The 26,188-nt window shown below is 30.9% G+C and overlaps 2 protein-coding genes across 5 annotated transcripts in view; both read right to left on the minus strand.

Annotated features, from left to right (window-relative positions):
• Window positions 1-727: 727 nt before the first annotated feature.
• On the minus strand, window positions 728-4,650 carry LOC111638927. Its single transcript, XM_023384706.1, has 5 exons — window positions 4,647-4,650; window positions 4,473-4,479; window positions 3,727-3,942; window positions 2,119-2,507; window positions 728-1,456 (listed from the first exon to the last, which is right to left on the minus strand). Exons 3-4 carry the CDS (start codon window positions 3,908-3,910, stop codon window positions 2,176-2,178), a joined length of 516 nt encoding a protein of 171 aa, XP_023240474.1. The 5' UTR covers window positions 3,911-3,942; window positions 4,473-4,479; window positions 4,647-4,650; the 3' UTR covers window positions 728-1,456; window positions 2,119-2,175.
• Window positions 4,651-7,009: 2,359 nt separating this feature from the next.
• The window catches only part of LOC111638924 (cysteine-rich with EGF-like domain protein 1), a 41,441-nt gene continuing 22,262 nt past the window's right edge, over window positions 7,010-26,188 (minus strand). For 2 of the 4 annotated variants that reach the window (XM_023384701.1, XM_023384698.1), the window contains exons 6-10: window positions 24,135-24,223; window positions 23,804-24,023; window positions 22,463-22,540; window positions 7,491-7,586; window positions 7,010-7,421 (exon numbers count right to left, since the gene is read on the minus strand). In XM_023384701.1, coding sequence (XP_023240469.1) covers window positions 7,339-7,421; window positions 7,491-7,586; window positions 22,463-22,540; window positions 23,804-24,023; window positions 24,135-24,223 — 566 coding nt within the window. In that variant the 3' untranslated portion in view covers window positions 7,010-7,338. Of the gene's footprint in view, window positions 7,422-7,490; window positions 7,587-12,842; window positions 12,921-22,462; window positions 22,541-23,803; window positions 24,024-24,134; window positions 24,224-26,188 lie in introns of all 4 variants that reach the window. The other 2 variants (XM_023384699.1, XM_023384702.1) reach the window with 2 other exon arrangements.

Below are 26,188 nucleotides of genomic sequence, written 5' to 3' on the forward strand. Positions count from 1 at the left end.
AGTTTCTCTGTTCAAAACACATTCCTTACTGATATAGGAAATATTGCTCAACAGGAAAATACACGGGGGAAGTTCGCCCCACCGTGTATTTTCCCGCAAAAAGTGACCTCTAAAAGAGGTTTCTGAAGTAAATATGCTTTTGCAAAACCCTTTTCCGTATCCTTTGCACAGTCTATGTACAAATTTTGGTTTCAGTTTGCTTATTGGTTACATCTATAGAGTATTGTGTATAAAGAAGTTTTAATTATGGCTACCCTATACATTTGTACGAGATGATCGATCACTCGCATAGAATGCAGAACACGTGACATCACTTCACAGTTCCATTGGTTCTCGACCAACAAAAGAATGTCGAGTTTAATCATGACCTGGGGTCGCTAATTGGCTAATCCAAATGATTAGCCAATCAGCGACCGGCTTGTGAGAGACGAGAGACAGTGACCAGAATATGGCCCCTGAAGTGTCTATTAGACGGTTGCATGGTACAGATTCATGGTACATTGTTAATCTTCCAGCAGAAATACCATTAAGGTCGCTTGATAGACTATAACAGTAAGGATGCCACGTATGCAAACTACAAAAGCACACCCGATATCAAGCTCCAAGATTAATTTTCATATAAAACGAGTAATTATTTATTGTGACATCGTCACAATGCCGGGCTGCAACTTTTAAATATATTTAATTTAAAATATATGCTCTCCATCTCAAATTATTAGTGTCTTTCCCCCGTACATTATATTTTTTAGATATAAAATTTCCTGTTAGAAATAGAGTCATGCTGGTCTTCTAACTAACTCCTTTCAAGGGAAAATTTTTGAATTGAAATAACGTGAATTCCGGTTTACATCGGAAATTCGTATAGTTAATCAGGGCCTCCTGTCCTAATCTTCCAATACCTGGTCACGCCTTTCATCTATCTAACTCCGTTCTCGAGAGTAAGGACAGACACAAAAATATACACAAAAACTAACGTAACAGAAGAAATTATAACAGAAATTTGATGCTACGGCCTCGTAATTAGTAATATGATTCAATTTAAACGTGTTGTGGCCCTAATATATTACATCAAAAAGGCCCTTTCCCTCCACCAAAAGCCAGAGGCCCTAAACTGTAACTTGTTTATTTCGTATAAGCTCGGGAAAGCTTCGTTTTTATAAAATCCAAACCCGCACAACACGTCAAGGTGAATGTAGTGGTTAACCTATAATGAAGTAATAAGTCACACCCAGTTACACCCGTTACAGAGAATAACCGGTTTAAAAACGCGCTAACCACTCGATTATATAGTAAAATTTAACAGCGTAACTAATGCAAACTCACGTTTTTAAACTTAAAATTATGTAACAGAGGAAAACACCGATGAAAACCTAAATTTAAATCGACCAGACGGGGGTATTACTTAATAATCACCGTCACCAGGCAAACATCAGGTAATTGTTCTAGGCGTAACATCCTGTAACATGAAAAAAAAAGTGATTTAGGAAGGAAACTGACTTATGCAAAGTAACAGAAACAGAATATGTTACGTATAATAATAATAATACAATTAAAATTGTTATTAAATACAAGAAAATGCAAGCGTTATATTGATTTTCTCTGTATCGAACACGTAAATTAAGTTAACTTAACAGTTATCTCTCATTTAACTACACTTGAAGTGTTTAATGTGGTGTTTACATTGTTCAATAGATCTAGATACGTAACTACACGTTAGAGTATCGATCGATTTCCTCGACACTTCACGCAAATTATGATGTATAAGTCACGTGTCACGCTTCGTCTACGTTCTACACATCACCATAGTGTTTAACTTTCATTTTACTTAACAACAGGCTGCGTGTATATAACAATACAAACTCTGTATCTCACGTCACACGCAAACAATTGAGTTAGTGCTTTTTTTAATATCCTAATCTGTTAGTTTTTGAATTTACAGTGTTTTCGTTACAGATAATTCGCCACACAGCTGTTTTAACAATACAGTGTGGATAAATGGGTATTTTCTGGTGTTCCATACAGAGTATACTCATATAAAAACTTTGATAGCAATGAAAATATGTAAAATAACAATAGACTAACACTAAAAATCGAAAAAAAAATTGCTTCTCAACGTACCAAAAACTTTATTTCTTGTTTAAAACAATACCATAAATGGGCATTTTTACAGCATTTTCAGTAATTTAATCCAGGAGGAAGTCGAAAGCCCGTAGCACACTTCTTAGGTTTACCTTTCTTTTGTTTACAACATATAAAGGGGCAGTCGCACCCCCCATTGTCGTAGCAAAAGTCCTCGTCGATAGGATCAGCGGTAGTAGGAGCAGGAGGGGTAGGAGCGGGAGGAGTGAGAGTCGTGACTTCTAGACTAGTTTCAGTTGTGACGACGTCGTCGTGTGTTAGAGTGACCACTTCTGTTTCGTTAGGAACCACCTTTTCGGTGGTGGTGGTGGCGGCGGCCTGTGTTGTTGTAGTGTCGTCATCTTCGTTGGCAGGTGGGCAGAGTAAACCTTGACAGAGAAATTTGAATGGGGTGAATGTGTGTTTTAGAAAGGGTGAGATAATTATTTACTCTTCAACACCGCTTTCGAACGGGACGAAAATAGAAAATTGATAGAACGTTAGACACGCTAAACACTAAAGGAATGTTACCTTGACTTTATCATTTTTCTTTATTGACCTTCGACAACGTGTTGACTCTTATTTTAAGTAAAACTGTATGACGTGGGATGTGTTAACCGGCTGTTACGTCACGCTAAGTGGAGAGACGTACGTCAGAATTTATCACTCGACGTGACGTGAAACGATACCGCTTTAATTACGGTGGCGTAACCTTTGACCCCTGTCGCGAATGGAGGAAAAGGGAATGTCGAAAGATTTCATTTCCTATTTTCGTCCTGTTTACGTAAAAATTAATTGTTTAAAGGTTTCGTGAAGGTTTCTAATCAAGTATTAATTATGAATTCAACTCTTTAATGAAGATAATAACGAAAAAGGATGTTAAATATGCTGTTTTAATGGTAATTTAATTGTTAAAATTGCCAAATTTAAGTAACAATAGCCTAAGACTTCACAGTACCAGAGTATAGTTCAAGGCCTTAAACAATAATACACTTAGAAAGGCCTCTCGTAATCATAATTACGGACCTGATACCAGACAAGGTACCATTTCTACAATTTATTATTAAATTTACACAAGAAATATCAAGAATTAAGCCCATTCTCGTTAATTATAATTAAACTGCAACGTAATTAAGGCAATTCCTGACTGTTAAAAAAGTTAAAAATAATAGAAAAGTGGAGTTTTGCATAATAATCCCATTAAGAGGGTTTAAAATTAATAAAACGTGATCAAAAGTAATAATTTATTACAAAAACTTGAAAGAATTTGTAAGATAATGTTTAAATTTTCAATTATTTCAGTCATTAAAGATAAAGAAGAGAATTTGGAGTGTCGATTATTGTGTTAAACGACGTAATAAACGTCATTTCTGCAGTGTTAAACAGGAAAAACTCGATAATACCCTTGACCTTTAAGTAAAAATTGAAAATTAGAATGATCTTGGATACCCCCAAACACTTCATAAACCCAATAACATTTAATTTAGTACAGTAGATGGCTATTAAATGTGTGTATTTACGTAACGTAATTAAGTGTAAAGAATAAGAAAATCATGAAAGATAATGTAGTTTCTAACGTCATTTCCGGTAACTTAATTCTAATTTTACCTGTTCTCTGGGGGCAGAGGGGGCATACGGACGTTCCCTCGAAAACGAAACACCAAGTGCGGATTTTCTGAGCCGGTTTGGCTGTAGAAAGTACCACAAACGTCAGTAGGATCAGCAATCTCTTCATACTGCTCCGTAGTGGTGAGATTTCTGATGACGAAGTTGGCTTTTTATCTAGTGTCATTTCCTCGAATCGTTGTTCTTCGAACAGACAACCTGACGTACGATAAAAGGGGTGCAGTATATAATATATGAATACACAAGAATTATTCAGCAAAATTTAATAGTGCATGAACAAAAGGATATTACCTGAATACAGGAGGGACTGTGATAGTGACACATTAAAAGTGATAAACAGTAAACACAGGAAGACCTGGATACAGGTCTTCCTGTGTTTACTGTTTATCACTTTTAATGTGCTTAAAATTTATATTTAGTAGTCAATTTCAAAGGAAAATACAGAATTTTTGGCTTAATTTCTGTCAAAATAGAAGGCAAGTAGAGGTATAAAATCATGGTTAAAAAAATATGGTGCTTAAACCCTAATCAGCAACCAAAATAAGCCATTTTTTTACGGGATAATTGCAAGATTTTGCAAATCTTTACAGCTGTACAATTGAAATTTTATAAGGAAATAATCTTATAATTTCTAAATAACATGTTTACATGTTGAAACAATTTAATTTCCTCTTACATTGCTGTAGAAAGATGATAAAAATAGAAGTTTTTCTAATAGATTTTCTCACCTTTAACCTATAAAATTCGAAAATTAAATTAGTTAATAAAGGAAAAATCATTAAAAATAAAATATATATTTAGAAATTAAAAAATTTAGGAGATAAAACTAAACTGTAGAAGAGGAAAAAATCAAAATTACTTCTGAAAACTGAACAAAATTCTGGATTTAATCATATATATACCTTGTTATTAATAACAGAATTCTTTCACGTATAACCTGAAAGTCCAGTCTAACGTGGGAGGAAGTTTTTGAAATTTTCTAAGTATAGCAATTATATTTTTCTCTATCAAATAAAATACAAAAAGAGAAGGAAATTCTACACCAGGCTTGCTAGATTATATAAAATCTATAGAATTATATAACATATACTTCAAAATTAATGGAATTTATTAAAAGTAAAAGAAATAAATGATATTATATAATAAAAATTAAGTAAAATGTAAGTGGCAATTTAATTCTAAGCAGGTATTTTGGTCTATGAAATGTCTGGAATGCATTTAAATTCAATAATATATCTGAAAACATATAAATCTTCCATAATCGGCGCATTTAAATGTGCGACCTGCAACTAGGTTTCGTAATAAATGTTAAATTACATCATAAATTAAAAAGTTATATTATAAATTTACTGGAGTGATTAAATAAACAATCACAAACAAATCGTTTTTAACCAGTAATTTGAACAAAGTCAATCAACCACATGAATTTGATACATTGAAAGTTTAAAATTGATCATCGTCATTCTAACGTTCCGATTTTTGGAAGTCAGTTTAGTTAAACACCTGAAGCAGGCCTCGGTGAAAGCTGAAAACATTCAGAAACTATGTTAAAGTTCAATTACTGGTTAAAAAGATTTTGTTTGTGATTGTTTAATAAGTTATATTTCGAAAATCAGCCTTGCTTTTCACTATAAAAACATCAATTATTTACTATTTCCTGTTTTAATAAAGATATTTCTGGTGTTTACTTTTATTTCTGCACACATTTTGGCCCACTATCAAGATAATTATTAGGAAATAAACCTTGTAAACCTAAATAGAACATTATGTTTTCAATTTAAACCTTTCCAACCTTCATCTCAAGCATAAATCTAATACTGCATTGCCAAGGGAAGAAATTATCCTTCAAGTACTTTGTTGGAACTTGACTAAAATACTAAAAACTGATACATTTTGAGTGCTTTTGAGCCACCCGACAAAACATGAGGATGTAGTAAGCAGAAAAGTTGCTTATTTCATGGAACAAGATATGAGAAAAAGCACTTTGTGACATTTTACAAAGATATAAGGAAACAGGATAAGACAATTAGAATCCTTTCCTGGTCATACCATCTCTCAATCCAATACAAAAGACGTAAACAAGTCAGAAAATTGTATCAATGAGTTCCATCAGCTTCCATCAGAAATGAATTGTCAGATTGATATTGCCAAAGGCAACTTTACATGATATCAAAGTCAAGAAGTTGGGAATCAAGAGACATAAAAAGCAAAATGCACCGAACTATATAAAGGACCAAGCAAAAAGAGCAAAAGGAGGATAAAGGAAAGTTTATGACAAAAGTCTGAGGATGCATCTCATTATTGACGATGAGACTGATTGCCCATTTGACTACGGAAACATCCAAGAAAAGCAATATTACCATGCTACAAATCTTCAGGCTATTGCCATGTGAGAATATGTGGAAAAGTCTAGCATAAGGAAAAATTTTATAAGACATACCTCAGTTGGCAGACTATGGATGCTTCTGGGAACATTTCAAATGCTTTTGTTTGTGAAGGTACCATGACTGCTCAGGTTTACCTAGAGGAATGTCTGAAAAAATGACTGCTTCCCTTTGTTGATAAGCACAATTCCAGGGATGAGATCATCTTCTGGCCAGATTTATGTCACATTACATGAAAATTGAAACTGCTTTCTTAGACAGCAAAGGCATTGAATACATATCCAAGAAGGATAACTCTCCAAATGTCCCACAAGTGAGTGCTTTTGGGCAAAATAAAAAGAGGTTTATCACAAATGAAAAGTCCCCGCCAAAGACATTCAATCCTTTTGTCAGATTTGGGGACTTTTTAGCTGAAAAGTTGTGTCCACCTCTGGAAAATCTCTCATGGACCATGCTCACCAAAACATTCATTCAATCGTATATTATGGCATCAGTGCCAGCAAAAACTATTACTTCTTCTCCACAATAGTTGTTATTAGATGAAGAACAGATGTAAGAATTGTTCTGTTACAAAAGCATTAAAGTATGAATTGCAGAACTTAGTCCATTTACTTTCTGACTGCCTCTTGGTTGTATTTGATGAGTAGAAAGCAAGTTTTAACTGTAACTATATTTCTAATTTATTGTTTCAAGTGTTCTTGTAATATTCTTGCTAACATCTATGTTTATTGGTTAAAAATAACAATAAAAAACTGCATTAACCATTTAAAAATAATATTTTATTCATAGAATAAAAATCTGTTTGCATTTATTAAATTCCTTTACTGAAAATTTTAGTGGAATAGAAAGGAAAATAAAACAATTGTAGATTATCTAATAACAATTTGTCATATTTAAAATGTGAAACGTCTAATATAAACATTTAAATATGGTAGAAATTTATCAATAATTAATTAAAAACAAAACAAAAACAAACCTTGTAATCGTTAACAGTTTGTTCCTGTTTGTCAGAAAGATAAGTTACAGAATGTTAAATGTAGTTACTCGCAGAAAAATACAAAACAGAATAGATTTTATAAAAATAAATAGTCCATCTTGCACGATAACAAATTAAAGAGGCTTGGAAAATAAATGCATCTTTGGAAAATCAAGATGTTTCATATAAATGTAAGAATGCCCGACAAAAGAAATTATCCTAAGTTAAGTATGGTCATAATTCATTGTGGCCATCACTCTCTTCTGTGGTTTCTTCTTCCAAACTGTCTGTAATCGCAGCATCATCTTTAGCTTTTTCTGAAATGGATGGCAAAGAATAAACTGTAAATTTATATACTTTTATATTTTCATAATTTGAAGACTTACCGACGCAAGTTCCGTCCGTCATTTCATAATCCTGTGAACATTTCTCGCATTTGTCTGGTCCTTCTCCTGTGCACGTATCACAAGCCATATCACATACTAAAATAAGAACATTGTTTTTAAAATGATAAGAAAAGTAATTTTATAGAGTAAAATGCTTATTAATGTTTAATAACAAAGAAACAAAAACAAACAATGATTACATTCTAAAATTTTACAACTTTGAATTTAAAATTAATGTGTTCTTGCTATTTCAAGTTTTTCCCCTGAAAATTTTTTTATGACTAATGTACGACAGTTGGTGAAATATACAGATTACAAGACAAATGTCAATTATTACGAATGTGTTGTAGAAAATAATTCAAAATATTAAAAGACATGATACAAACTTGGGATTGAATCTGGATGGATCAAAAAATTCCAGGAAATTTTTGGGGTTTGACTCATCTGGATATGTTGGGTCCCATCCCTCATCACCCAGCCACCCCACTGTGGGTCTGGTCGAACCCACAGACATGCTAAAAAGACTCTCTTAGTGCCCACAGGACAGAAAGAGTTAAAGACAGATGATACAAAAATCAACCAATTGCATACCGTTATATTCTATGAGACATCAGGGGTTAAACTTTGACACCTAATAGAATATGAAGTATTCTACATCTTTCCAGGTTTTGGATTTGTCTGATAACTTAAATTACATTTTTAACTGCACTGTTCTAATTTTCTGCTCAGTTTGTTTTGCAAATCTCAAGCAGATGGTGCACTTTATATGAGTGGTTTTTAGAGTATTTAAAGACTGTATATAACAATCAACATATAAGAGGATGTCCATAAATAATGCCTGCACTGGAAACGAGGATATGACAATTTGTTGACAAAGTTAAACAAGAGGGAGGGTGGGGTAGGGGTTGGGCTTCAGTGGACATACATTTCTTTAAGTTTTATGCAGTTTATTATATTTACTTCAAAATTTCTTGTATGTTTCTTTTTTAAAACAAGATTTTATCAAAATACCTCTTTTCGACTGGTAACGAGGGTATGACAGAGTTTTCATTTTTAAACATATTAGCAAATCAATAAAATATTGTATTGTTGATCTACTAATCAGTAAAAAGTTGGTACACTGTATGATGGAGAAATCTCTATAGGCTGACCTTAATCCTAAGAAATTTGGGCTATTTGAAGTTTTAAGGTTTCTGATTACCTCTTTATATCAGTTTAGTACATTACATGCAAGTATTACCACACTTCTAATATACATAAGTACTAAGAGGTGAAGCCTATGCATACAAACTAACTCGCTGAGAGGTCGTGTTTAATTATTGTGGGAAGATTACTTCAGGATTGACACCACCCAGCAATAGTTTTGAAAATAAGTTGCAATGATCTTGAGAATCGATCTGAAGGATGACACGACAAAGACTGATAGATGGTGAAGACAGGTGTAGATGACAATTGCGCCTAGGGACTTTCAGAGGGATGGCTGGTGCATCCAAGAAAGGGATTAGCGATGGCAGACAGTGAGCGAACAATGAAAAGTAGCTAGTTGAGACAAATTTGAGTTGGACTAATACAAGGGCTATTTTTTAAATAAGGTTCGTTTGTGAATGAGAGTGAGAATGACGCACGATTGCAGCAGTGTGCATGAGCATATGCTTTCAGCATGCTTTGCGCGTGTTTAGATGCCATTTGCAGCCGTATCATCTGTCTGTGTGCTGAGCTATAGAAGTTTATAATGTTTAAGAAAATTGAGTCGTCCGCTGACTGTAAGATACAATCTGTTATTCAATTTCAGGACGAAAGATCATGGTAACTGTCTTTTGGAACAGGAAAGGGACTTTGTTAGTGGATTTTATGCCAAGAGGCACAACAATCAATTCTGATGCTTATTGTGTGACCTTGAGAAAACTCCGCCATGCCATATGAGACAAGCTGCATGGCCTAATGTCTTCCGGCAGCAGATTTCTTTGAAGTCAAAAAGTTTTTGAGCGGTATGACAAATGTTTGAACAAAAATGGAAATTATGTAGAAAAGTAGATAAAAGTATGTAGAATATGGGAAAAAATATATTTTAACGATATTTACAGTTTTTTTTTTTTAGTTAATTGAAGACACAGACTGTCCAAAAAAATTTTTGTGGACACCATTTATTCACTTCACGTGTTCCAGAACAAACTTTTTGATGACCTGACCTTCTTTAGAAGACCCATGAACTCTAAGTTGAAATTTTACAATTTTAATTAGATATTTTTCTGTGTTTTTTAAAGGAATGTTTGTAAACTTGATGGCCAAGTAGCCTAAAAAAGAAGGTCAGATTGTCAAAAAGTTTGTTCTGGAACATGTGAAGTGAATAAATGGTGTCTACAAAAAATTTTTTTGGACAGTCTGTGTCTTCAATTAACTAAAAAAATAATATCATCCAATGAAATTCCAAGATATTTACAGTATTTTTTTCTTATAAAAAAACAGACCTTATTTAAAAAACACCCTTCGCAGAAGTGGACTGATCAAGACAGATTGATCCTTCTATCCAAAACTTTACTCTTTATCTACGAGTCTCTGATTCCATTGACCAATGGCCTTTTTTGATCTGCCCCTTGGAATCATTGTCCTCCTCGACAGGAACCCAGTTAAATATAAACTAGACTTTGTAAACTAAATTTTATTAAAAATTTAAGCACAGTCAAGGAAGAGGGTCATATGAAAGGCATAATCTCTGCAAAATGTCCTGCTCTATTTCTTACACTTCTGGAGATAACATTTTTATTTCGTGACTGAGGTATTATGGAAGACACTGATGTAACTTACTAGAAAGACTGCAGTCTTATAAGAGCAATTTAGACATAATTCCATCACTCTACTTATGGAATCTATAATTCATAAAGTGATAAAAAATTTTAAGGAATGTTGGGTTTTGTTGGATATCCGAAGAAGAGAGGGGGTTACAGAAACTTAGGCAAAGAGGGAGGGATAGTAAAACTTTAAAAAAAAATGTGAATGTAATTTATGAACAGCCCTAATGAAGTAACTTGAAATGTTTTGTATGCTGTTAAATTAATTTTATCCATTCATCACAAACTAATACAGACTTGTTCTTACTACTCCACATCACAGCAGCTTGAATGACAGAGCAAAGACAATGTGCCGAATTATCAGGCTATGATTAGATTTAGATGATTACCCAATTATTTGGCAGGTTGTCTGGCTTTAATGAAAAATTGCATTTGTTCAGTTGTTTACTGACAGATTTGTGAAATGTAATTTAACTTTGTTTCCATTCAACATTACATGTCATTGAAATGATTTTAATATGAGCTTAGGCTAATGCAGATTATTGTAATGCTTTGTGACTATGTATTTTTGTGTTTCAGTTTTTCCCTCGACCCCTTTGTTTTCATTTGTGATATTACCTTTTTTCAGTTCACCTTATGTTGGCAGCCTGATTGGCCAGCGGAGATCATGTGGGGAGGATATCTGTGTGGCTTAGCATATAATGTCGTGATCCACATATGGTAAGCACTTTCTTCCCCCTCTTGCTTTGTTCTGGCCACTTGTGAACGATATGAGATGGAGGCAGTGAGCATGAGAAGACCAAGGATTGGGGATAAGGCCAATGAGACAGCAATCCGTTTCCATCCAACCAAGGACACTTTAACATCGAGATACAACATATCGAAGGAAAAGAAGATTGGTGGGAGATTCATCTGAACGTATTAGTTTTCTTTTTCATTGTTTATATGTGGTAGAAAAACTGTCATGAGTAGGTTTATTTTTATTTGTGTTATGCATCTTTTGACTTTTGTCAGGTGCTGTGAGCTCCCTGAAAGAAGAGGAGGAAAGAGAGGGGAATGTGAAAACGTGTGAAGTATTATATTGTTATTAGTTGTGCATTGGAAATTGTCAATTGTGTGATAGTTTGTGTTCTATGTATATTGTGATTTGTCAACAAGAAAGAATTAAAAGCCCAATATATCTGTCAAGCCGACTTGTCTGTTTTTTTTGTCTAGTCCCGCAGACCTCATTCTACAGGGCATTCTACACTATCAATATCCCAAAAATCCTTAAGTTTTAAATTTTAATAACTTAAGGTATATAATTAAAATTTACTTGAACTCTGTGAAAAACATTCATTTGCTACTGTTCAGTGGCTAATGGATTGCATTTGGACATGGTCTTCTTACATCTGGCTTATCAAAGTAATTGTTATTTAAGATGTTACAAGAAAGCCTTCTTTGAGTGGCCAGAGATAACACAAGAAGAGCACTTCTGAATGAAGCCTTAATACATAGACAACTGTTTTGATATAATTATAAAAAGAATATGTTCAATAATGTTTGATCACAGGTCCAAAATGGTAAGGCAGCTTTGGTTCTAGATTTGTCTTAAACTAAATCAGTTTTCTTGAACCTTTTCATATAATATTAATGCATAAAAACTTCATTAATCAAACTTTTAGATGATGTATAAATGTTGCAAACTTTCAAAGACATCTTAAGCTGCTAAAGTTTAAATCTGTGCAGGGATTTTTCTCAACGCTAAACTTTATATAATACAAATAGTTTATATAAATAACTCTCAAATAATTGAGCATATATGCAATTCATCATCAACCAGATAATGAAGTTAAGGAATCAGCTTATCACTTTGAAGGACTTGGGATAAAATCTGAGTGAGCAACCACAAAAGTTTTTATGGGTGATTTTTAACAGATACATTGGTCTACCCAAATATCACATTCCCCATTTTAAGACTAGCCAAACCCACAACAAGCCTACAGGGAAGAAAGCAATCTATTTAAAGCATTTTTTCGATTTCTAGTTCTAAATGTGACTACTAAAGTTTTTAACTGATTAATTACATTTGAAGATTAAAATTTGAATATCTTATTTAAAAAATTTTATTTCTGATAATTATCACTATTTTTTTTATTGTATTCTTATTTATGATTTAATGATTTATTATTTATCTATTAATATTTTTAATTGAATAAGCTGTTTAAATAATGTTTGCATAATAATTCTTTCTTTAGTATATATGAAATACATTTTAGAGTTAAAGTTTGATTTCTCAACAAATCATCTTAAATTAAATATGTTAATTTACAAAGTTAAATGACTTAAATTGCATTTACTTACGAAAAAATAATAAACACATTTGATAAAAATTGCTAGGACAAATAAGTTTAAACACACAAATTAAAAAAAAATTCTTAAAATAGGCAATAAATAAAAGTGTCTTCTAACTTTGTTTTGTTCTTTTGCAAGCACATGAGGAAATTAACAGGACAAATTTAAAAGACACTTTTAAGTATTTCCTTTTTAAAAATTTTTCTTAAATTTGTATGCATTTACTTACATTTACAATTATAGGAACCGTCTGTGTTAACGCAGAATTCGCCAGAATTACAAGGAGCGGAAACACATTCGTTGTCATCTAAAAGAATGGAAAAACTTTAAAAACTAGGTTTTGTTTAGAATTATATTTATAAAATTTCTCTCAAAATTCTACTTATAATTATAGTTGTGTCATTTACCAATGAATCATATATACCAGGGGCCAAATTCTATATTGGAATGGTATTTTAAATATATCCTTACACTATATATATAATATATATATATATATTTGTTATNTGCTTTTATTACATTCAATAATTGAAATTATATGGAATTTTCTTTTATGAATATGCATATTGTGTAGTATAATTCATTTTTTGTAATACAAACAATATAAATGTTTTCATTTCAGTGTCATAATATGGCAGAACAGCATGAATCAGTCTTGGAAGATTGGTGGTTTCATCACAAACAAAGCATTGCTTTATTTCAATATTTTTGTATCGATAACGTGAAAGGTAATAAATGTAAAAATATTTCTTTTGTATATTCTTCATTGAAAATTATTTTGTTAATTAGAAGATGTTGAATGGTTTAAGAGAAAGTAAAATTTTTCTAAATGAATTTTTTACCAAACTCAAATATTTACAGCAGATTCATATTTTTTAGTAATCTCAAAAGTTTTTCAATTTTTAAACGTTTGGATTTCATGTTACCTATTTACATATTAAGGAGATATGACGTCTAAATATAATTTTTCACTTTGAGGTGAAAGAAACAGTCTGCAAAGTATTGTAAGAGATGAACTGTAGTGTAATTTAGTAGTAAATTTAAGGTACGAGATGTCCAAAAAAGTTACCATATAGTGAGAAATTTATAATAAAGTTATACTTACAGATTGCACATACATAAGTAAGCCATACATTGTGCATTTCCACTTTGCAGTAGATGGCATTACTGATCACTTGTAGATGTTCTAGTTTTTGGAAGACTTGTTTGACAATCACATAATCTTCCACAGAATCTGTCCCTTGATGTCTTTGGACCTTGCTCCTCTGGATTTTAGTCTCTGTGGTACATTTCTGGCATTTGCCATTGCAATTGCCTATGGGAATATTATCAAACCAATTGGAATTATTGTTGGCATTTCCGTAATCATTTGACACAATTCTAGATGACATTCTTTATATTGAGTAGCTAAGAAATGAAAATAGCATTTATTTTATTTCTTTAATGATATGATTCTATTTCATTTGACATGCCAAGCTGACTGAAACTATAACTATTAATGAAATATAAAACACCTTACCACTGGGGTATTTAAGTTTTCTCTACTAATGTTTTTCAACTCTGTTTATGAGCAAATTTGAACATAATTTACCTAATCAGGTAAATTATGTTCAAATTTGGAAAAACATCAAACATTTCTTTTCAAATTTAAAATGGAATTAACAAGAATATATTTAACAACTTTTTAACTTTAAAATTCTAAATTATTATTCTACTTACTTATCCATTTTACTTAATTAAACTTGACTGGAATTTTTATGGTTCCTTATCTATTTATTATCACTAAAAGAAATTATTTTTGAATCAGAAAGTCTATTTGTTAATTTTTGCTGTAAATTTTTTAATATTCTGAAATGTTTCCAGTGAAATTTTGTTTAATTTAATTCAAAATTTATGCAATATTTTCTCTTCCAAATGATTTTCTTAAAAACCCAAAATTTTATGAATAAAGTCTTTCTACATTTCAAAAAGGAAAAATAAAACTGTTAATGTAGGATCATAAGCTAACAATAGAACATATAAATATTAACTTAACTGAACAAAGCTGCCAACATGTTTTAATTTTTGTATTTATCAAGACATTCCTCCATTCATTTATCTTTCTTTATCCAATACAAAATACAGTCAACTATTTACTTTTTTATTTAAATTGAATTTCTTCTAATTATTCATTCTTTGGTTGAAGTTGTGTAGATAAGTGCCATAAATTAAAAAGCATTTGAATAAATCTACTTTGTTTGTTTTCTACATATGAAGTAATGCTTTATGACTTCATTAGTAGATGTATTTGAAAAGATTTTGCATTATCCAATTAATTATGTATTGTAGAGTGTAATTATTTAATTAATTAGTATGTATAGAGCTAAAATGTCTAGGCCAGGCATGGCCAACATATGGCCCATCTAATGAATTTATGTGGCCTGCGATTAATCTCTCAATATTAGCTACTCAAGTCCAAATAGCTTGATGAAAAATTGTGACGCCTAAAAAAAAAAAGGTCAACAACTCACTGCACGTTTAGAGTTAACCCTCCATTACAAATCTCGTAAGTACAGCGTAGAATGTTGATAAAGCATGATAACGTGGAAAATGTATCTGTAATCTCTATGTATAATTTAGTCTCTACAGGGTAAAACCACAATGAGATCTCGCACCACCTCAAAATCTTCCTAGGGCAGCCTCTGGTTCAGCCTGTGGAAAAAGTTCTCTTTCCAATTCGGCCCAGGGGCAAAAACTGTTGGCCACCCCTGGTCTAGGCACTAAAAGTCTTACAAAAATCATATCTTATATGATTTATAGTGCTTAGATGGTTTAACTTTAGTTATGTCTTATTCGTTGTTTTGTCTTTTCAAATGAACATACAGTATGATTGGTTTTATTATACATAATTTTTTTTTACTTTCCCAGCTTTTATAACAACTTGGGAAACTAATGTAATTTGTCTCATATTTGACTCTGGTTTTTTGCAAATCTCAACATTTTGAGACCTCCTGAAACCAAAAAAAAAGTAAAGAGAAAAAAAAATAGAAAGAATTCTGCATGTTGTATTGGCATCTATTTTATTTAGTATCTCATAGGGTAAAGATTAAGAAATGAAATTTGTTATGGTAACTTGTATATAAGGAGCATTGATGCTATTTAGAACTCGAAGGAAGTCATGTGTCTTATATCAAATGGTGTCAGACTTAATGAAAATTTTACCCATTATTGGCATTTACAATATTTTTGAAAACTTATCTCTATCTTTAAATTTAAGTTATTTTTTGCCTTTTTATTATAATTAATAATATAAAAGTTATTTTTAATGATATCTCTTAACAGTTGCTGCCACAAACAACTTTAACTTTGAGCTAGTGTCATAGTGTTTTTAAACTTGAATCTTTTTTTAAATGGAAATTTTAATGTGCAACTCGAACACTAACTATGTAGTGTATTCACTCGGACACAAGGCAAATTTTTGTTTAAATAACTTCAACTTTTTTCTGTGAATATCAGAAACATAAATAAATTCTGTTATCTATATTTTATCTCAGATAGTATATACAAGCTCAGTTATACAGTTTATAGACTACTAAAAGTTGCAGATTGGCAGATTGGCAGAAGGGATAAGAAGTGGATGGACTATAGTCCATCCACTTCTTATCCCTTCTGCCAATCTGCCAATCTGCAACTTTTAGTAGTCTATAAACTGTATAACTGAGCTTGTATATACTATCTGAGATAAAATATAGATAACAGAATTTATTTATGTTTCTGATATTCACAGAAAAAAGTTGAAGTTATTTAAACAAAAATTTGCCTTGTGTCCGAGTGAATACACTACATAGTTAGTGTTCGAGTTGCACATTAAAATTTCCATTTAAAAAAAGATTCAAGTTTAAAAACACTATGACACTAGCTCAAAGTTAAAGTTGTTTGTGGCAGCAACTGTTAAGAGATATCATTAAAAATAACTTTTATATTATTAATTATAATAAAAAGGCAAAAAATAACTTAAATTTAAAGATAGAGATAAGTTTTCAAAAATATTGTAAATGCCAATAATGGGTAAAATTTTCATTAAGTCTGACACCATTTGATATAAGACACATGACTTCCTTCGAGTTCTAAATAGCATCAATGCTCCTTATATACAAGTTACCATAACAAATTTCATTTCTTAATCTTTACCCTATGAGATACTAAATAAAATAGATGCCAATACAACATGCAGAATTCTTTCTATTTTTTTTTCTCTTTACTTTTTTTTTGGTTTCAGGAGGTCTCAAAATGTTGAGATTTGCAAAAAACCAGAGTCAAATATGAGACAAATTACATTAGTTTCCCAAGTTGTTATAAAAGCTGGGAAAGTAAAAAAAAATTATGTATAATAAAACCAATCATACTGTATGTTCATTTGAAAAGACAAAACAACGAATAAGACATAACTAAAGTTAAACCATCTAAGCACTATAAATCATATAAGATATGATTTTTGTAAGACTTTTAGTGCCTAGACCAGGGGTGGCCAACAGTTTTTGCCCCTGGGCCGAATTGGAAAGAGAACTTTTTCCACAGGCTGAACCAGAGGCTGCCCTAGGAAGATTTTGAGGTGGTGCGAGATCTCATTGTGGTTTTACCCTGTAGAGACTAAATTATACATAGAGATTACAGATACATTTTCCACGTTATCATGCTTTATCAACATTCTACGCTGTACTTACGAGATTTGTAATGGAGGGTTAACTCTAAACGTGCAGTGAGTTGTTGACCTTTTTTTTTTTAGGCGTCACAATTTTTCATCAAGCTATTTGGACTTGAGTAGCTAATATTGAGAGATTAATCGCAGGCCACATAAATTCATTAGATGGGCCATATGTTGGCCATGCCTGGCCTAGACATTTTAGCTCTATACATACTAATTAATTAAATAATTACACTCTACAATACATAATTAATTGGATAATGCAAAATCTTTTCAAATACATCTACTAATGAAGTCATAAAGCATTACTTCATATGTAGAAAACAAACAAAGTAGATTTATTCAAATGCTTTTTAATTTATGGCACTTATCTACACAACTTCAACCAAAGAATGAATAATTAGAAGAAATTCAATTTAAATAAAAAAGTAAATAGTTGACTGTATTTTGTATTGGATAAAGAAAGATAAATGAATGGAGGAATGTCTTGATAAATACAAAAATTAAAACATGTTGGCAGCTTTGTTCAGTTAAGTTAATATTTATATGTTCTATTGTTAGCTTATGATCCTACATTAACAGTTTTATTTTTCCTTTTTGAAATGTAGAAAGACTTTATTCATAAAATTTTGGGTTTTTAAGAAAATCATTTGGAAGAGAAAATATTGCATAAATTTTGAATTAAATTAAACAAAATTTCACTGGAAACATTTCAGAATATTAAAAAATTTACAGCAAAAATTAACAAATAGACTTTCTGATTCAAAAATAATTTCTTTTAGTGATAATAAATAGATAAGGAACCATAAAAATTCCAGTCAAGTTTAATTAAGTAAAATGGATAAGTAAGTAGAATAATAATTTAGAATTTTAAAGTTAAAAAGTTGTTAAATATATTCTTGTTAATTCCATTTTAAATTTGAAAAGAAATGTTTGATGTTTTTCCAAATTTGAACATAATTTACCTGATTAGGTAAATTATGTTCAAATTTGCTCATAAACAGAGTTGAAAAACATTAGTAGAGAAAACTTAAATACCCCAGTGGTAAGGTGTTTTATATTTCATTAATAGTTATAGTTTCAGTCAGCTTGGCATGTCAAATGAAATAGAATCATATCATTAAAGAAATAAAATAAATGCTATTTTCATTTCTTAGCTACTCAATATAAAGAATGTCATCTAGAATTGTGTCAAATGATTACGGAAATGCCAACAATAATTCCAATTGGTTTGATAATATTCCCATAGGCAATTGCAATGGCAAATGCCAGAAATGTACCACAGAGACTAAAATCCAGAGGAGCAAGGTCCAAAGACATCAAGGGACAGATTCTGTGGAAGATTATGTGATTGTCAAACAAGTCTTCCAAAAACTAGAACATCTACAAGTGATCAGTAATGCCATCTACTGCAAAGTGGAAATGCACAATGTATGGCTTACTTATGTATGTGCAATCTGTAAGTATAACTTTATTATAAATTTCTCACTATATGGTAACTTTTTTGGACATCTCGTACCTTAAATTTACTACTAAATTACACTACAGTTCATCTCTTACAATACTTTGCAGACTGTTTCTTTCACCTCAAAGTGAAAAATTATATTTAGACGTCATATCTCCTTAATATGTAAATAGGTAACATGAAATCCAAACGTTTAAAAATTGAAAAACTTTTGAGATTACTAAAAAATATGAATCTGCTGTAAATATTTGAGTTTGGTAAAAAATTCATTTAGAAAAATTTTACTTTCTCTTAAACCATTCAACATCTTCTAATTAACAAAATAATTTTCAATGAAGAATATACAAAAGAAATATTTTTACATTTATTACCTTTCACGTTATCGATACAAAAATATTGAAATAAAGCAATGCTTTGTTTGTGATGAAACCACCAATCTTCCAAGACTGATTCATGCTGTTCTGCCATATTATGACACTGAAATGAAAACATTTATATTGTTTGTATTACAAAAAATGAATTATACTACACAATATGCATATTCATAAAAGAAAATTCCATATAATTTCAATTATTGAATGTAATAAAAGCACAAATTTTGTTAAGATATACAAATCATATAAACATTAAGTTTGCTAAATTTTATTAATCAAACAGCATTAAATGAGTTATTTGGAAATTAAACAATTAGATGATGGAATTTAAAGTTATAATCCCAAAATGGATCAGTTTATTTCAATAGTATTTTCACTGAATTGTAAAAATATTCCCCTTTTAAAAACAACAAATCTATAAAGTATAAGATATTTCAATTAATTTATTTGTTATTTAAAAATTTCACATGAAGGATATAAAATGTCTAGATAATGCTCTATGTTCAGCACTCTGTCTTTGGAAATAAATTCCGAAAGAAGTAAAGGCATCGTAAGAGGCATTATGAGTGGCTGTGAAAGATGGCTTATGGCAATGCTTCCAGAAGCCATGCGAGTGCTGGCTTCTGGAAGCATTGCCCTGCCCCTTGAGTGTATCGTCACTCAAGGGAATTATTTTGAAGGCAGTTGTGTGTCAGAAATTTAAGCTATTCAAGGCAAGGAACTATATGCCAAGTTCCCAAACTTTTGGATCCTACTTTGTATAAAATTCACATGGATAGTTGTTTTTATTTAATTAGTTAATATTAGAGAAATTATCATTCTTAATCATTAACAGATATATTTTAAGTAATTTTATGTATAAAAATATTAAGAAACCAAAGTTTTTAAAACATTAAACACTTACATCATCTTCACCAATCTTTACATCAGAACATAAATTTTCTTGAATTTCAACTAAACGTACTTCACTGTAACAATCACAAATTATAGTTATATGAAGACAGTGTCTATTAGGATAGTTTACAATTCTAAAATTAATAGAATTAGTAAAATAGAAAAAAAATTAATAATAATTTCTGAGATCTATTACTTATAAAATCATTTCTTTGATAAAATTTATATTTTAATATGAGTTGTTCATATGTATAATGGTATTAGTTTAAAGGTATCAAATTTAATGGAGAAATAAGTAAGATACCACACTCCCACTAAAACATGTTAAAAAATATTATTAATCTATCAAATTAATTTTTCCTGTAAAAGAAACTGCGTTATTGTACAGTTTAATTAAGCTATTTATAAATGATTCTTGATTTACATTCACTACAATAAATTCCAAAATAAACATGTCTTATAGACAGTATGCAAGAACTATTAGCATGTTACAGTAAAATTCTTGATGAAAAAAGAAACCCTTCACAGTCATGTTTAGGATGCTCGATACTCGGTTTTGTGTATTCAAGTGTAGTGATGGAATGATTATTAAGTACATCAAATAACAATGAATGATAAATCAGGATTGTATAATCATCTAATTGTATGATTAATCATTAACTAATCATTGTCAGGTATTTTTTTAAGATATAAAATTTCAATTTTTTTAAATTTTAGTTTTTATACAGCCTGTTTTAGTTTTAATCTAAACAAGAGAAGAACAAATTATCACACAGGCATTAATTACGTATAAATACTGCTATATTTCCAAGTGCTTTCAATGTGCTATAAAACGTTGTCCTCAGGCAGACACAATCTCAAATAAAATTTTCGAACAAAGATTTCAAATTAAAACTAACGGCATTAATCCTTTAGAACAAAACTAAACTTAGAACAACTAAACATGAAGAATTTAAATTGACACACATGTGGTGACAATGTGCATGCACCATAATGTGTTGAATAGATGCTGAGAAGGAGCTAGAGGCTAGGACAACATAACTCCTTTAATCCCTGCCACAGCATACCATCCGCAGCACTACATCAATGCAGTTATAGCCCCTTTAATTAGAAGGATCTTTCTGTTGCCTTCCACACAAACTGCTATCAATACTGAGCTTACTGCCATTCGCTCAGCAGTAAATATGACAGTTTATACTAATTCCAAATATAAATATATCTTGAACAAGGTTAAATGATCTCTTTTTCCCACTACCACTTTACGCATCCCAAAGGAATGCACAATTGTCCGTCCCTCATTACTGTTATGTGGCCGCATCACTGCCCACATTTGCTGTATTTTTAGACAACATGCACTATTTCTGCTGGTCACTCCGTGGCCAAATCTCAGGAGGCTGCTATGCAATGACAGGTATGCTATTTCCATACTATACTCTATCCCATTGGAAAACACATCTGATATTCACACCCCCTACATAGGAGTGACAATCAGAATGTTATCTTGCCGCATCTCCAAACTCCAACATTCCATCAGGACAGGCAGGTGTGACACTGAGCTAGCAAGAATGGTGTTACAACATCAACACGCCCTGCTGTGGGACTGTGTGGCAATACTCAGGTATTGTGATCAGAGGAGCCTGGTGTATGTTTGGGAGGCCCTCCTTATTGTTTTACTAAATCCGTGCAACTCCCTCATGCTTGAGTTGCCTGCTATATGGGTCAGCTTGTATAAAAGATTAAAACATTATCTCTAGCTCCTTCTTGGTGCCTATTCAACACATTATGGTGCATGCGCATTGTCACCATGCATGTGTCAATTTAATTGTTCTGTTTAGTTTTGTTCTAAAGGATTAATGCCGTTAGTTTTAATTCAAAATCTTTGCTCGAAAATTTTATTTGAGATTGTGTCTGCCTGAGGACGATGTTTTATAGCACATCAAAAGCACTTGCAAATATAATGGTATTTATGCGTAATTAATGCCTATGATAATTTGTTCTTCTCTTGTTTAACCAAAGATCAGTGTGAAATCCAACCCTTGAATTCAAGTAGTTTTAATCTTTTAAANAGCTGTTTAAATAATGTTTGCATAATAATTCTTTCTTTAGTATATATGAAATACATTTTAGAGTTAAAGTTTGATTTCTCAACAAATCATCTTAAATTAAATATGTTAATTTACAAAGTTAAATGACTTAAATTGCATTTACTTACGAAAAAATAATAAACACATTTGATAAAAATTGCTAGGACAAATAAGTTTAAACACACAAATTTAAAAAAAATTCTTAAAATAGGCAATACATAAAAGTGTCTTCTAACTTTGTTTTGTTCTTTTGCAAGCACATGAGGAAATTAACAGGACAAATTTAAAAGACACTTTTAAGTATTTCCTTTTTAAAAATTTTTCTTAAATTTGTATGCATTTACTTACATTTACAATTATAGGAACCGTCTGTGTTAACGCAGAATTCGCCAGAATTACAAGGAGCGGAAACACATTCGTTGTCATCTAAAAGAATGGAAAAACTTTAAAAACTAGGTTTTGTTTAGAATTATATTTATAAAATTTCTCTCAAAATTCTACTTATAATTATAGTTGTGTCATTTACCAATGAATCATATATACCAGGGGCCAAATTCTATATTGGAATGGTATTTTAAATATATCCTTACACTATATATATAATATATATATATATATATGTCATAGCCAGAATATTAATTTAGCTACTTTATAAAGTGCCCAGGCATTTGATTAAATGGTGCTGTTTTGTAATAAAGCTAACTAATATTCACCCACTTTACTAAGAGGCTAAACAAAATCCTGCTGGATTGAATGACATTTAATATAATATATATGGCTTATAATATAATATGGCTGGCAAAATGATTATCTGCTTTACAATGCAGTGTTAGATAAAACATCAGATTGTCATATTTACTTCTGATTCTCACTACTTTATTTTAGTTTGGTGCAGAAAAATCATTTGGTGCATTGCCTACTTTTTGGGCTACAAAAATTTGACTTGGCTACATAAATTATTTCATTGTTTATTTCAGTCTAGAACAGCAATACCTTTCTTTATTTGTGCCACTTTTAGACATAATTTTTTTTAATAGGCAAAAGTGAAAGAGAAGAAGTGCATAAAGTAATTAAATGGGCTGCAGAAAAGATGGTTGATGATACCTGTAAGAAAATTCCCCTATTAGATATTGGAAAAAGTATTTTTCTTAATGTACCAAAAATAGATTGTGATCCTTTAGATACCAAAAATATTGTGGGAAAAATTGTTGATTTAAGAAATGGAGTTTACAAGATAAGGACTACATCCAGAATAATTAACCCCCCTCCCTTCTTTCCAGTGTGGATGTCATTTATGGACAGTCCCTAAGAGGAAACTGTATATATATACATAAATACAACTATACATGTGCCACAATAAGGGTGTAGAAGATCTGCAGTTTGACCACTGTGGGCACATACGATGGAATACCATAAGATTATAATTGAACTAAAAAATTTGTTGTTGTCCATACCCCTTCTATAAATAGATATGTTTACATACATAAATGCTTATCATTGTGTTACATATAGCCTACATGACTAGTAGACTATATTAAATTGATTTGTCTAAGTACAATCTACAATGTTTGTTCAATAACAAAATAAATTAACAACATATTTCTTGGAACATATCTCCATTGTTAAGTGGCAGATACAATACATAAAAAAAATAATAATACATATAAAAAATACTTTAAAATAATTTACCAGTACATCCAGAATTAGTTTCATGATGATATCCTTCTTTGCACATTTCACAGCCTAAAGGACCAGGTCCTCGACAATGCTGTTTACAAGAAACGTGACACTCAATACATTCAAGTTTATCGGCATCTCGATAATAACCGGTTGTACACTGATCGCAAAGATCTCCTTGGTAACCCTCATGACACTTGCACTTTCCATTACCGAATCTTGTTCCGTTACCCTAAAATAAATTTTTATTAAGAGCAATTCATCTCAATTTCTTATAAAAATGTAATGTAGAGAATAAACTATTTAAATAACTAAAAATATATTAATTGATTGACAAACTCACGTCACATTCGCCACGACCATTACAAGGATTTTCAATTCCACCATTACAAGGTTCGCATGTAGGGCCATAATGATTGTAGGGACAGCAAACTGAAAGTATCATTATATTAACTTATATAGACTTTTATGTACAATATGTCTACATGGCTCTTGCGCTAATAAACTGCAACAAACTAGCCAATCTTTATATACAAAGCATGTACAGTATTTATATTTATTTCTATAAAATACATACATAGATAAATAAATTTGATTAAAATCAACTAAAAATTGAATAAATTTAAAATGAAGATTGCCTAGTATTCATGTATTTACACCATGTGGTGTTCAATATAACAAAAAAAAAAAAAAATTATTTTGTTTACAATTAAAAAGATTTAAAGCTTTTAGTATTGAATCAAAAAAATCCCATGAACTCTTCAAAACCAGCTGCTTTATTTTATCTATAAAATATTTCATCGTGCATCTAAGACAATTCTTAAGGGATAAGAAGTGGATGGACTATAGTCCATCCACTTCTTATCCCTTCTGCCAATCTGCCAATCTGCAACTTTTAGTAGTCTATAAACTGTATAACTGAGCTTGTATATACTATCTGAGATAAAATATAGATAACAGAATTTATTTATGTTTCTGATATTCACAGAAAAAAGTTGAAGTTATTTAAACAAAAATTTGCCTTGTGTCCGAGTGAATACACTACATAGTTAGTGTTCGAGTTGCACATTAAAATTTCCATTTAAAAAAAGATTCAAGTTTAAAAACACTATGACACTAGCTCAAAGTTAAAGTTGTTTGTGGCAGCAACTGTTAAGAGATATCATTAAAAATAACTTTTATATTATTAATTATAATAAAAAGGCAAAAAATAACTTAAATTTAAAGATAGAGATAAGTTTTCAAAAATATTGTAAATGCCAATAATGGGTAAAATTTTCATTAAGTCTGACACCATTTGATATAAGACACATGACTTCCTTCGAGTTCTAAATAGCATCAATGCTCCTTATATACAAGTTACCATAACAAATTTCATTTCTTAATCTTTACCCTATGAGATACTAAATAAAATAGATGCCAATACAACATGCAGAATTCTTTCTATTTTTTTTTCTCTTTACTTTTTTTTTGGTTTCAGGAGGTCTCAAAATGTTGAGATTTGCAAAAAACCAGAGTCAAATATGAGACAAATTACATTAGTTTCCCAAGTTGTTATAAAAGCTGGGAAAGTAAAAAAAAATTATGTATAATAAAACCAATCATACTGTATGTTCATTTGAAAAGACAAAACAACGAATAAGACATAACTAAAGTTAAACCATCTAAGCACTATAAATCATATAAGATATGATTTTTGTAAGACTTTTAGTGCCTAGACCAGGGGTGGCCAACAGTTTTTGCCCCTGGGCCGAATTGGAAAGAGAACTTTTTCCACAGGCTGAACCAGAGGCTGCCCTAGGAAGATTTTGAGGTGGTGCGAGATCTCATTGTGGTTTTACCCTGTAGAGACTAAATTATACATAGAGATTACAGATACATTTTCCACGTTATCATGCTTTATCAACATTCTACGCTGTACTTACGAGATTTGTAATGGAGGGTTAACTCTAAACGTGCAGTGAGTTGTTGACCTTTTTTTTTTTAGGCGTCACAATTTTTCATCAAGCTATTTGGACTTGAGTAGCTAATATTGAGAGATTAATCGCAGGCCACATAAATTCATTAGATGGGCCATATGTTGGCCATGCCTGGCCTAGACATTTTAGCTCTATACATACTAATTAATTAAATAATTACACTCTACAATACATAATTAATTGGATAATGCAAAATCTTTTCAAATACATCTACTAATGAAGTCATAAAGCATTACTTCATATGTAGAAAACAAACAAAGTAGATTTATTCAAATGCTTTTTAATTTATGGCACTTATCTACACAACTTCAACCAAAGAATGAATAATTAGAAGAAATTCAATTTAAATAAAAAAGTAAATAGTTGACTGTATTTTGTATTGGATAAAGAAAGATAAATGAATGGAGGAATGTCTTGA

This window comes from Centruroides sculpturatus, unplaced genomic scaffold, assembly GCF_000671375.1.
Source record: "Centruroides sculpturatus isolate CEXI.00-Female unplaced genomic scaffold, Cexi_2.0 scaffold1309, whole genome shotgun sequence".
NCBI lineage: Eukaryota > Metazoa > Arthropoda > Arachnida > Scorpiones > Buthidae > Centruroides > Centruroides sculpturatus.